Genomic DNA, 14,996 nt, shown 5'->3' on the forward strand with positions numbered 1-14,996 from the left:
AAGTCCTATTTTGTCAGACTGGATAAAAAAGCAAGATCCAACTACATATGTTGCCTATAAACAATTATAAAGACACAAACAGGTTAAAAGTAGAAGAATGGAAAAACATACCACATTAACACTAGTCAAGAGATGTGAAACTTTTACACTAAAGACTAAAAAATAACACTACTAAGAGAAATTAAGGAATATCTAAAAAAATGGGAAGATATATAGGTTCATGGGTTAGAATATTCAATATTATTAAGATGTTAATTCACCCCATTTAATCTACAGGTTCAATGCAATCCCAATCAAAATCACAGCCAGCTTTTTTTTTTGGTAGAAATGATTATAGAATTCATATGGAAATGCAAAGGACACAGAACAACCAAAAGTTTTAAAAATGAACAGAGTTAGAGGACTAATACTATTTAATTTCAAGACATTATAAAGCCACAATAATCAAGATGGTATGGTATTGACCTAAAGACAAATAGAAAACTGGAACAGAACAGAGAGTCTAGAAATAGACTCACACATATATAATTAATTGATTTTCAACAAGGGTCTTTTCAACACATAATGCTAGAACAATATGGTTTCAATATGCAAATAAATGAATTTAAATCTATACTTTGTGCATGACAAAAAAATTAACTAAAAATGGATCACAGACCTAAAACTATGAAACAGAAGAAAACACAGACAAAAATCCTGTGACCTTGGGTTAGGTAAAGATATTTTAGATAACACCAAAAACACAATGCATAAAAGAAAAACTGATAAACTGGACTTGATAAAAACTTCTGCTTTTCAAAGATCATTAACAGATGGAGACAAGCCACAGAGTGGGAGAAAATATTTGCAAATCATATTCTGATAAGGGACTTCTTTCTAGAATATATAAATACTGCTCATAACTCAATAATAAGAAAACTAACAATCTGATACAATGGGAAAAAAATTTGAACAGAGACCTCTCTATAAAAAAAGAGGGCAAAGAAGCACATGAAACGATGCTCAATATCATTAGTCATTAGGGAAATGCAAATTAAAACCACAGTGAGATACCATTACACACCCATTAGAATGGCTAAGATGAAAAACATTGACCATATCAAGACTTTGCAAGGATGCAGAAGAACTAGAAGCTTCATACGGTGCTGGTGGAAATGTAAAATGGTACAAATATTTGGAAAACAGTTTGGCAGTTTCTTAAAATGTTAAACAGACACCTACCCTATGACCCAGCTATTCCACTCCTAGGTATTTACCCAAGAAAAATGAAAGCATATGTTCATAAAAAGATTTGTACATGGATGTTCATATCAGCTTTATTTGTAATAGGCAAAAACTGGAAACAACCCAAATGTCCATTAACAGGCGAATGGATGAACAACTACGGTATAGCCATACAACGGAATGCCACAAGGGAATGCTACTCAGCAATGAAAACAAATGAACTATGGATGAATCTTGAAATAATCACGCAGGGTGAAAGAAGACAGATAAAAAAAAGCGTGTGTATGTAAGTATATATACATATATGTTATGTGTATATACGTACTGTATAGTTCCATTTATATAAAAGTCTAGGAAATGGCTAATCTACAGTGACTGAATGCAAATCAGTGCTTGTTTGGGGACTAGGATGGGGAAGGGGAGGGTTAGGAGGGAGAGATTCCAAACAGGCACAAGGAAACTTTTGGGTGATGTATGTGTTCATTATCTTCATTTTGGTGATGGTTTCATGGGTATATCCATGTGTCAAAAGTGATCATATTGTACATTCTAAATATGGAGAATTTAATGTACGTCAATTATATCTCAAAAAAGCCGCTACGAAAGGAGTATTTGTTTTCATTTTGAACATTTTTTTAGCATTCTCATTTTGGCAATTTATTTATGTATAATCTCAGACAATCTGAATAGTATATAACAATGTTAATTCCAACATTAGTTATTTGAGTTTCATCTGTGTATTATTCTCAAAAACTCCCAGCTGGTTTAAACATTTAACCTGCTCAAAAGAATATATATCCTGAGAGAATTTCCTTCTCTGCTTTTTCACCATCTATCATGAATAGTCTATCATTATAGATGCAATCTAACACTATCATCTTTCAGCTAATTACTTTATGTAATTATTTTCAATTTAAGTAATACATTTGTGAGGTAGAAAAAAGTAATCTATGGAATATTTCAAATTATAATACTTTATTTTCAATCTTAAGGGAAAAGTTATACAGTTTGGTCAGGATAAACCTTTTCATATAGGGTTACTGATTCTTCCTCCAAATGTCTTATGAAAATTTTTCAAACACACTCAAAAGTACAGAACTGGATAATAAACCAATATGCACCTGTCCCCCAGCTTCAAACATTACCAACATTTTGAGATTCCTGTTTTATTTACTGAGCCCTTTTCCTCCCTTTCATGGAATATTTTAAAGCAAATTCCAGGCATCATACCATTTCATATCACAAATATTTCAGTATTTAAGTCTTTTTCTCCAAGTAAGCCAAGAGCTTATTTTAAAATTGCTTCATACAAAGTTAATAATACTTCATTACAAGAACACTTAATTTCTTACATTTTCCTCCTATAACTTGTGGAGGAACGAATTCACATTTAGAAATTACTATTTCAATTAACTGACGTGCTCAAGAAGGTGGGTTTCTTTTTTTAAAAAAAAAGTAATACAAAGACATACATATATTCAAGTCTATACGTATTTTAATATTTTAATTTTTTTTGGGCCGGCCCGGTGGCGCAAGCGGTTAAGTGCGCGCGCTCCGCTGCGGCGGCCCGGGGTTCGCTGGTTCGGATCCCGGGCGCGCACCGACGCACTGCTTGGCAAGCCATGCTGTGGCGGTGTCCCATATAAAAGTGGAGGAAGATGGGCACAGATGTTAGCCCAGGGCCGTCTTCCTCAGCAAAAAAAAAAAAAAAAAAAGAGGAGGATTGGCGGATGTTAGCACAGGGCTGATCTCCTCACAAAAAAAAAAAAAAAAAATTTTTAATTTTTAGAAATATTTTTGTAGGTTATTCTGAAATTAAAAACAAACATGAGGGATCTATAATATGTTAGCCAACAGAGGTTCATGTCTTTAGTCATTCCTTTATTTATCCATCGATAGTTCCACCCAGAGGTGTGCTAGAGCTGCCTTACGGCAGTTTGAAAGAGGTGACCGGTAAATTTTTAGGAAATTTTGTGAGTTGGTTGTATTTAACTTAAAAACTATTTAAATTTACAATAAAAATTTTATTAAAAAAGGGAACAAATGCTCAAAACTCATCAATTTTAATGATTTTACTATTATCTATGCTCTTGAGTTTACACGTCTATTGTATCTGTTTGGTGGAAACACTAGGTAATGGTGTGGTATTGAGCATCTTTTCTCCACTGCGATGCCACTAATATGATGTTGGCAGCCTGAAGTTAGTCATGGTGGGAGTATTTATCCCACAGACATAAGCAAATGCTACAAAGCAGCTGTCTCTCACACTCCTGCCTGGAAAGCAGGTTGTTAACATTTACCAGCACAACACTGTTTTCACCATGAGCATTAACCAGGTGTCAGGTACTGTAGTAATATGAAATATTTCTGGTCTTTTGAAATTTGAGCATAAAGATGCTCCTAATGTTACAGTGTTAAAAGACAAATATGAACAGGTCCTTAAGAAAACAAAGAATATATGGTACATATTAATAGCTTTTAACCTATGTCTTTAAAAATCCCTTTACTATAAGATTCAAAAGTTTTAAAATATTAACATAGAAAAACTTACTATGCTGAAACTCAGAAAATAAAAGGAACACTAGTGAGGCGGCATCTTCGGTTTTAATACTTAAATTTCAGAAGTAAAGAAAAATGTAATTAGATGTTGGCTTTAAGTAAGAGGATTAAAAATACTATGTAAAATGTATACATGTTTTTTAAATGATATAACACTAAGGAAAATAAGAAACATGAATCGGATTTTTAAAAAATAAATATAACTTATGAACTATCATATCCCAAAGAATGTAAGAGCTGAAGTGTATACCAAGTTAAATGTGTTTAATAGATAGGTGATTTTTGGGCTGGCCCGGTGGCGCAAGCGGTTAAGCACGTGTGCTCTGCTGCGGAGGCCTGGGGTTTGCCAGTTCGGATCCCAGGCACGCACCAACACACCGCTTGTTAAGCCATGCTGTGGGGGCGTCCCATGTAAAGTGGAGGAAGATGGGCACAGATGTTGGCCCAGGGCCAGTCTTCCCCAGCAAAAAAGAGGAGGATTGGCATTGGATGTTACCTCAGGGCTGGTCCTCCTCACCAAAAAAAAAAAAAAAAAAAAAAAATAGATGAGTGACTTTTCATCAAAGAAGTCAAAAAACAAATCTGTTATAAAAACGAGGTTTCATTTAAAAACTTAAAATGCCACCAAAATTTGCTAAACTTGTTTTGCCAGTTGATATTCTGTGAAATCAAAGCTTTGTCTGTCTGGTCTACATTTATATTTAGTCTGGGCATTTAATCTCTCTTTTGATCTTAGTTTTGCCATACACTGTAAATTGTTTTATAAGGCTTTAACATTAAGTTAGTTTCATAAATTGTAAAATCATTTTATACTAGCAAACAGCTTATTTTAAAACTGCTCAGAAAATACACAAAGGAGTAACAAAGAATTAAAATGAACACTGTGATTCTTTATATGTGTTTCTTTTAAGTTATTTACCTCTTGTGAAAGCTGTGTTACTTGGTCCTTTTGATGTTCCAGATCTTTTAAAACCAAAGAGTTCTGTTTTTCTAACTGAAGCACTCTTCTTGCCAAGTGGACACTAGGCAAATGAAATAAGAAAATTAATGCTTACAAAAGTGGAATGCTACCTAAAATATTCAAAATGTGTTGTATGCTTGAAAACTGACTTACCACTTCCTAACAACACTTAAATATGAGCAGAAAAAATATAGACTCAAATAATATTTTCAGGTGTCAACAGTGGGAAACCAATATCCCAATAACTCAGAACTCTGAAAGTAACAATAAAATCTCCACAATAACGTAACTGTGATATACTGATTACTGCAGTAATGGTTTCTAGCCTTTGCTATAAAAGTGGAGAGTTACATTATGATATTTACTTGAAAAGACCACAAGATAGCAATTTACAGCTTTTCTCCATTTTTGTAAAAATTTCCCATTTACAAATAAATCAGGCAATTAGTTGAAACAATAATAAGCTTGCACTTTGAAATGCATCAGTGTTTACCTCAGACAGTATAATGCATTTTATAATCCAAAACACAAATGAACAGATTTTCTATTGAAAGCGGAGATGGAAAAGATGTATGAAAAGTGGAGAATGTCTATAGTAAGGGCAAAGATTCCATGCTAAAAGAAACCACTAAAAGATCACACTTGTGATCATCACAAGATCACAATTTATTGTACTGAATGTAACCTTCAGTATTTAAGACCACATTAAATGTGAAATGTCCCAACTCCACCTTGTAAGACACAATAAAAACAAAAAGTTTCAGCTATAAAACTATTCCTCCCAACTACAGGAGGGAAAAAGGGGCATAATTCTTTAAAGAACTGCTAATAACGTTGAGAAGACACATTGCTGCAAATACTCTCTGTAATTCCAAAAACCTAAAAACTTCATATTTATCACATTTTCATGTTCTGTATGAGTTAACCTATTAAGCTGAGAGAATCACAAAATCTACAGAATCTGAGAAAACAGGATGTTTTACAATAAGAAGTAAAATATTTTTCTTCTAAATAAAATTATAGGACAGAAACAATTTCCATTGTATTTTTAATATTTCCTAACATCAGATAAAGGAATGCACACAAAACTCTGAAAATAATGCTAAATATCATCCCACACATTTATTTCTAAGAACTCATTTCAAATGAAAAAGATGAATTCTGGTAAAAGTTTATACAGTGAACTGGGTAGCTTGTTTAGATATGCTCATATCTAAGTTTCTGCCCTTCCCATTGGCATAAGATTTTGCCTTAATAATCAGCTGAAGTTAGAGATGGAAAAGACAGTCTCCATTTTTTGACAATAATTCATTTTTTAAGAAAAAAGCTTTATTGATACATAATTTACATACCATAAAGTCCACGCATTTAAAGTGTACAATTCAATGGTTTTAGTATATTTAGAGCTGTTCAACTATCACTATAATCTAATTTTAGAACATTTTCATTACCCTAAAAAGGAAATTTTTACCCATTAATATCACTTCCCATTCTCCCTGCCCAGCCCTAGGGAACTACTAATCTATTTTCTTTCTTTCTAGAATTTTAAGGTGTTTACAGTTTATGGTTACCCCATTTTCCATCCCCCACTATAAAATATAGCAGGTTCTCTGAAATTTGACCCTAAAATAAGATCTCTACAAATAAAGTAAGTCTTAATGCCGATTTTATGTTTACATTATAAATCTGTTGATTCTATTATATGTTTGCAAATATCAGTATTTTATATCATTAGCTCTGTGTTTTATTAGGTTAATTTAAAAACCTTAGAGTTACCTTCATTCATATTTTCATTCCCTCTCATCCTTAATATATGTTAGGAATAAGTCTTTTCATCTTTCTGTCTCCCACAGAACTCAGCATTAGGGTCTTTTTATACACGGTAATTCGTACATGGTAATTTCTTAATACATGTACGTCTAAGGTACAGACCATATTTGTGTAATGCTCTGTATAGAACAATGAACACAATCAAATGCTATTACACAGAAACAGAGTTACGAATGAGATGAAATGGAAGAAAAAGGGATGCAAGAAAATAATGAGATGCAAAGGTCACCCATTACCAACATTTTGAAGAAGATAATGACTTGAAGACATCAAGTTTAATAATATTAAGTACCTCATTTAGTTTGGGTGCTTTTTGTTTTGTTTGGAAATTACATAATGCTCTTATGCAGATATGGTGTGATATCACTCATCAATGCAAAATATCACGATATAAATCACTGAACTAAAGAAATTCTTGGTATGTTGGTGCTTAAGCACTAACACCAGGACTACCTCCTTCTACTAAGAATTTCCTTGCTTTTGGTTGGGGAATTCTGAGTGACGAAAGTCAACTCTAAAAAGAAGGCAGGCATCTTATGATTTCTTGAAATGGCTGATTAATGTGTTCTACAGTGTTCTGATTACTAGCTTACAGTGCTATTTTATTGAGAAAAACTTTCCAGGAACTGATGCTGATAGGAATGACTGTGACTACCACTATGAATGTTGATATCATTCATGATGCATAATGGTTATAATGTGAAAGACACTGTGTACAACTGGTCTCCCACTGAGCCACTGATCACGCTTTAAAAATTCACTTCTGGGGCCGGCCTGGTGGCGTAGCGGTTAAGTGCGTGCGCTCCGCTGCTGGCGGCCCAGGTTTGGATCCCAGGCGCGCACTGATGCACCGCTTGGCAAGCCATGCTGTGGCGGCGTCCCATATAAAGTGGAAAAAGATAGGCACAGATGTTAGCCCAGGGCCAGTTTTCTTCAGCAAAAAGAGGAGGATCTGCATGGATGTTAAGCTCAGGGCTGATCTTCCTCACAAAAAAAAATAAATAAATACAAATAAAGGATCTACAAAAAAAAAAAAAAAATTCACTTCTAAGTCAGTTGTAAAGATAGACACACCTCACAGATATATCAGAAATGGTATTAAGTTTCCCAGGTTGCCTTAAATGACTCATTTAGCCCACGATGTTATCAGGAAAAAAAAAAGGAAAAAAGAAAGAAAAAGAAAACAAAAATAAGAATAGAAAATAATATTGTAAAATATTTTTATTTAAAAAAACGCTATATATACACAGGAAAAACAAGAAATATAACTTTTTCATCATTATAATACCTGCTTAAATTAAACAAAAATGATGAAGGGAAAATTAGCAATTTTTTTTTGATCATGAATATCAATGACTACAGAAAAGGCAGATTGAACTAGAAGAAACATACTCAATTAATTCAATAAGATATTTATGAACACTTTAACAAATATTTATTAAAAGCCTCTAATCTTTGTAGGTATGGGAACACACAATTTTTCTATCTGGAGGATCTAATAGTTTACTGAAGAAGATAGGCAAATAAAAACATTATCGTAGTGTGCTAAATACTATGAAAGGGCACACCGAGGAATGAAAACAATATTGACTAAAGTGGTGAAGAAGTAGAGAAATAGTATTCTGGGTAGAGGAAAAAGCATAAGTAAAGGATGATCTGCTGCAGAAAACTGGAAGCAGTATGGTATGGATTGATAAAACATATGGCACATGGTGAGGGCTGAAGCTAGAGAGAGATAGGCAGGGATATATGACGAAAGTCCTTGTATGACAAGCTGAATTTGGATTTTATCTTTAAGTTGGTTAGGCATGACATGATCAGATCTGCACTTCTGAAACACTGTGGAAATGGCTTGGAGAAGGAAGACTTGAGTGAATTAGAGGAGTAAGGTCACAGTCTAGACCAATGGTTTCCAAAAGTAGTTACGTGCAAGATAATCCACTGAAGTGTAGGAAATTTCATTTACATTTATTTTAATATTATGTATCTTTATGTTTTAATTTTCTGTGTAGGTTTTATATTATAATGTACATATTATTCATATGATAGTACATGCATATAATCTATAAACAAATATAAATATATATACATATATTGATGCGTGCATGTTAAATTTTTTTCCCAACAGGGATTCATATCAAAAAGTTTGGAGACTACTGGTTTAGGCCAGTTCTGTCCAATGGAAATATAATGCAAGCCACATAAGTAATTAAAAATTTTCTAGTAGCCACATTAAAACTAGTATAAAGCCCTTACACCACATACGATATAAAAACATTAACTCAAAGTGGATCAAAGATCTAAATCTCAGAGCTAAAACCATAAATTCTTAGAAGAAAACACAGGAGCCAAACTTCATGAACTTGGATTTGGCAAAGCATTCTCAGCTATGGCACCAAAAGCACAAGCAACACAAGAAAAATTAGGTAAACTGGATGGTATCAAAATTAAAAAGTTTTGTGCTTCAAAAGATACCATTAAGAAAGTGAAAAGACAACCCACAGAGTGGGAGAAAAAATTTCAAAGTACATATCTGATAACGGACTTGTATCCAAAAATACAAAGAACTCTTATAATGCAACAATAAAAAGACAACCCAATTAGAGCATTTACTACAGTGACTTGCCTTTGGAAAGTTCAAAATAATTGCATATAAATACATCTTTGCACTCCTTGTATTGTGATTTCCTTAGAAAGTATAATTGGGAGAAAACACATGTGCATTATAAATTTTCAGATATTCCTCTTGAAAGGTTGTACAAATTTAAATTCTCACGAACTGGAATGAAAGTTCTCCAAGGACAGGAATTTTTATTTATTTGGTTATCTAATGTTTTCTAAGTGCCCTGAATAATACCCAGCACAAAGGAGGTTTTCAGTAATAAACTGCTGAATGAATGAACTTTATATAAGACCTCCTATTTCTTCACACCTTAGCCAGCCAGGCATCATCAATCTTTAAAAGTTTTGCTAACCTTATAAACAATGGAATCTTGTTTTAAATTAAATTTCTTTATGTGTGAGGTTAATCATCTTCTCATATGTTTGTCAGACATTTGTATTTCTTACTTAATGAATTTATGTTGATGTCCTTTTCCCATCCACTTCAAATTTTACCTATATGGTTCATTCTACTCTACATCTAAATTATTACAACATATCAAGGCCTTCTATAATTTCAACTAAACCAACCTTATTTTCCATTAATGTTCACTCTATTTAATGTCCCACAAACATGTTTTGTATATTCCTTCCACTATACCTCTGCTGGTCCTCCAGACTGAAGAAGATAGTTTATTCCATTGCTTTACAGCCCAACTTTTCTTAAAGGTACCCTTCATATCCCATTTTCTCCATTTTTGACCATGCCAGCCTTTACTGATTTCTATTCCTCTGACAAAGTCTAGCACACAATACAGCACTAAATTATAATATTTTGGATGTTTCTTGATATTCTTTCATGGTGTTCATCTTTTCTCCCCCAACAGATGCAACTCATATGAAGACAGGGGTCTTATTCCCTATGGTGTGTGCTCAACAGAGTAGGTACTTAATAAATCCTTCTTGACTGATTTTGTTGTAAGTAAATTTTGTTCAAATGAATACATTGCCAGAAACTATATTCCAAGGTTGCAAAGTCTAGATATTAAAGTAGAACTGACGCTCAGTATCTAAGCATTGAACTAGTAATTAACAAGTGCATAAATAAGGGAAGAAGGCAAATGTCACATAACAATTTACCTCTTCCATATTTCAACCTCCGAAATCTTTAAGCGTAGCATATCGTGGTGGGTGATTACAGGTGAATTCTGTTTAGAAATCTGGGATATTAGAAGTGGGAAGAAAGGAGGGGAGTTTAACTGAAATTCAAAGCAAGACAAATGAAGAACTGCTCAATTATAGCTGAGTTTAATGTCTCCTTAACTACAATGCACATACAATGAAAACAAGTCCTTTCCAAGTTCTTTATAAAGAGTAACTATGGATACAGTCAGGGAAAATAGCTCCTGCTAAAGGTTATTTTTTTGTATCGAATGTACTGAACTCCTCAAGAAAATATTGCTTCTACAGACTATCTGTTGGGGCACTAAAGTAGGTACAACAAACAACACTTCTTTGTAATTCTATTAATTGCCATGTAATTTTTACCTGTACCAAGATTATGTTGGACATCAACTAGAAACTAATACTACAAGAGTATATAGTTTTGTACCTAAACATTAAATCGAAATTTCACTTGTTATCTGGTAAAATTACTCCCCCAGGGGTTATCTCTTAGCTCTCTCACCGCTTCTTGAATCCAAATAAAAGTTATTTTCTTGGATCTGTCAATGGCAGTCAGTACTTCCGATTATTACATACAATTTCATAATGTATAGCCCAGCCAATGTGGACATGGCAGATCTCTACTTATATCTGAGATGTCAAAGCACAACGGAGAATTGATGCTCTGTCCTGAGTCCTTCAATATTGGTATGGTTCTCTTAGTATTATCAAAACTCCAAATAAATAAATGTATTTATTTAGTTACTTGCTACTTACTTACTTTGCCTGCAATAACATTTGGCTTTTTGATCTTTTTCAATTTTAGCAGGTCAGGGTTCTGTCTCTATTAGCATGGCATAAAAAATGGTTCAAACAAAGGGCACATACACCAGAATAATTCCAGGTTCAGAACACTTCAGGTTGGTCCCTGCACTGCTGGCAGTTATTAAAGACTAAATAGTGGTCCCATGCTGATTATTTACAGTTATATGAAACTTTCTCTAGTTTCTTCTATAAGGTTAAACGTTCAAGTTGATCATGAATAGAACAACAGTGACATTTTGAGTGACTATACCTAAAATCAACCCAAATGAAATAAGCACAATTTTCCACAAGGACAAAAATGAGAACTCATACACATGAGAATAAAGGGGAGGAAAGCAAATTTTCATTATGCACAGAAGTTTGCTAGAGGAAACAAGTTTCCCCTGCTTATTTTTTCCCTTTATTATGAAGCTCAGTCTACTGTGAAAGTTTCAACTTAGAGCTCCTTATAAAACTAGACAGAAACTAAAACAAAAGGTCTATAGTATGCAGCAAATCTTACAACCTGAAAGGTTAAAAACCTTCAGAAAAGTCTCCATATTCATACCTGCCAAAACAAACAGAGAAGCATACACTAAGACCATGTTAGTGCCTAGGTGTTACCCATTTAGTGTTTCAGGTTAAAGAGCATAACAAAACATGTAACCAGAAAATCTTGTTTGCTATTTTCAAAACAATCATGACCGAAACAAAAACATTACTTCAGATTTTCAAGTTTAGTCAAGTTAAGAAGAGCCCATTTTATTTTAATCTACTTTAACTGTATAAGCCCTTTTAACATTCCACAACTTTGTCCCAGGGAGAGTTTAATATAATATTTAGTTATTGTTCATATCTCTATTGAAACTTCAAAATGTGAGTTACCTTACATAATAATTATAATATGTTCAAGAGACATTTTGGGGAGTTATTTTTCAAGCTAGAAAAATTAATTTTGCTACTTCCTTAAAGAGAATTGGCTTATATGTCTTAAGAAACTGATATCAAAGAAAGTGAATCTCAAAACTGCTTTCATGTCCAGGGGGTGTCTCTACTAATTATTTCAAGAGGTCTCATTAAAATTTCAAAACAAAATTGTTTTAAATGAAAACTCAAATTGTGCCCAAAGTTTTTGCAACACTGGCTTTTCCTCTAAAATCAACTGTGCAATTTACTTTAAGAAACATTAATTGGCATAAGAAACTAACATTTATTTAACACCTATTCTATGCCAGGCACTGTGTGGCGAGCTTTGCATCCATTTTCTCATTTTAATTTCATAATATACCTTGGGTAACAAAAGGCAACTAATAAAGTTTTTCAGGGGCTATCCAATTTATTAACAGCAATATGGCACTCAAAAATAGAAGGCTCAAAAATTAAACTTCTGGATAACCACTAAAAATGATCTTTTTGAAGAATATTCCATGACAAGAAAATGTTCAGGACAGAATTATAAGATAAAAAATTAAACTTCTAACTTACATATAATAAAATCCTAAATATGTAAGAAAATATATGTATCTGTATAAAATTTTGAATGGTTATCTTTGGATGATACAAATACCAGTCAGTTTCCTAATTTTCTAAAATAAACATGTATTCTTTTTATAATCAGAAATCCCCTCCAATTAAGTGTTATCCTAAAATACCTAAATCTGGTTGCGGAATATATGAGATTTTAAATCAAATTTAGTATGAATGAAATATATTGTGTAGTAGTTGGGAAATAAGTTCCTTTGAAATTTTAATATATTTTCATATAAGTTGATGTATAATGAAAACTTTATTATGCAAATATTTCATTTGCTGTTCTGAGTTATTTTATAATTCACCTTAAGTTTCCATTGCTTTAATTTCAAATGTGAAGAATTAAATATAGAGTCTCTCAAAGGCTATATTCCTTTCATCTTAAATAAATTAAACTTAGAGCACAAAGCCATTGGCCTTCTTTACAAATATCCATGAAAAAAATCAAATATGGACTTTGCCGACTTCAGAAACATATCAGCCCCTAAACAGGGATCTTCTGTGCCACTGGTCAATTTTGTGCATACAGTAGGCACTCAATAAAAGTTGTTGAATGAATGGGCAAAGGAATGCATAAATGTCCGCTTTGGATATCTAGACTTACTTTCCCTTCACTCAGTTTAGATGACCTCAGAAGCACTTCCTCAAAATAACCCTCTGGTTCACCATGAGAAGAATGCCTGGCACCAGCTGGCAGGAGATATTAATAGCATGCCCATTAGGCACTTGTTCAAGGCACATAGATAGATCAGTGATAAAATCTTTAGAAATATTTGGACAGTTAAGATTATTCAGAATATGAATCAGTTGTGGTTCCTTAAATTTTCAATCTAAATATTAAGAAATCAACATCTGCTTTTGGAAATTCTTAACAAAATAGTAAGGTAACAGCAATAATTGCTTTCAATTTTAGAGAAAGTCAGAATTTGGGGCTAAAGGAAGAAAGCTTAATAATAGGAAAATTCTTTTTTTTTCTTGTGATGAAGATTCTTTTGAAGGATTCAGATGCTAAAATAGGGGAAAAAAATGGACTTTTTCCTTCAGATTTTAATTTTTAGTATTTTACTGATCATTTACCACCAATAAAGAAGTCTCTTCCCACAAAACTATGTTTCTATTCCTTCTTAGGCAACATAACGCTCAAAAACAGAGATGTACTGAAAATTACAAAATATCATAGGTCACTCTCAGTGACCTCTGGAGGCACTCAGGGAAGAATGGAAATGGGATGGAACTATAACTGATTTTTCAAATAATATGTAATTGAGAAATTTTTGCATCTTCGCCAGATAGAATTAACCATTCCAGCTACAAACTGATACTTGCTAGTCATCTATCCTTGACCTAAATTTCTTACAGATATTTAGTTTAAGCAGTCTCTTAAGAGACACAAGTTTTGTTACTTCTCATAAAATGGTCTATATCTTACGTCACTTTAGATAGCCATAAAGATATTTTATTCTCTGAGCCATCATTTCAAAGGTTTTACAAAAGTATTAGGGTTAAGATGGATTGTTCTTCTTACTTAGCAAGTAATGTCTCTAAACGTTTAAATCAGTTCATATAAAAATAAAAGATAAGCAGGTTTGAATGTCCAAATACTCAGGTGAAGAGACAATTCTACTAGGTATCTTACACTGTGCTAGGAAGAGACAGTGGAGAATAAATAAGAGTAAGATGTGGTTGCTGACCTTGAGGAACTTTCCATTTAGCTAGGGAAATGACATGAGAAATGAGAGCTAATGAGATAAGAGAAATACTCTATTGTGTGGTACGGAGAAAATAGATGTTTATAGGCAGAGAGACACACTACCCTCAATTTGGGTAGAGAGGCAGACAAGACTGGAGAGGTGAGGCCACGTGGAGGGGCTTAGAAGTCTGAGAGAAACATTTAGATTTGATATAGTAGTGAGATGTTTCTGCAAAGCAGAATAAATTTAGATGGGAGAAAGAAGTTAGGTAAAAAACTATTTTCTACCTAAAATCAGCTAGTTCAACTAGAAAACTGAATATAGGTACAATTTTCCCTTGGTGTACTTTCAGCAGCATCTCACAAGCTAACTAACGGATCTTCCCAAAATGTTCTTGGTCTTCACAAAGACTTTTATACTTTCAATCACAATATATATGATATCTCCATCTCTCTCAATCTCTCTCTCTCTTTCTCTTTCTCTCTCTCAAGTATATATCAAGGTATGTAGGCAGATGAATAAAAGACAAGAGGAAAAAAAAAGGAAGCATAATTAATTACGCTGAGAATTGTTGGTACAAAAGCATTTGTAACTCACCTGAAACTAATGTGAAAATAAAATTAAAATGGTGT

General features: G+C 33.1%; 1 protein-coding gene across 2 annotated transcripts in view; it reads right to left on the reverse strand.

Moving 5' to 3' along the window:
- PIBF1 (progesterone immunomodulatory binding factor 1) overlaps positions 1–14,996 on the reverse strand; it is a 198,936-nt gene that overhangs the window by 55,348 nt on the left and 128,592 nt on the right. For both annotated transcript variants that reach the window (XM_014781793.2, XM_004423075.3), the window contains exon 14: positions 4,703–4,805. In XM_014781793.2, coding sequence (XP_014637279.1) covers positions 4,703–4,805 — 103 coding nt within the window. The remainder of the gene's footprint in view (positions 1–4,702; positions 4,806–14,996) is intronic.

The sequence above is a fragment of the Ceratotherium simum genome, chromosome 10, assembly GCF_057802395.1.
Source record: "Ceratotherium simum simum isolate JZ-2026a chromosome 10, ASM5780239v1, whole genome shotgun sequence".
In the NCBI taxonomy this organism is placed as follows: Eukaryota; Metazoa; Chordata; class Mammalia; order Perissodactyla; family Rhinocerotidae; genus Ceratotherium; species Ceratotherium simum.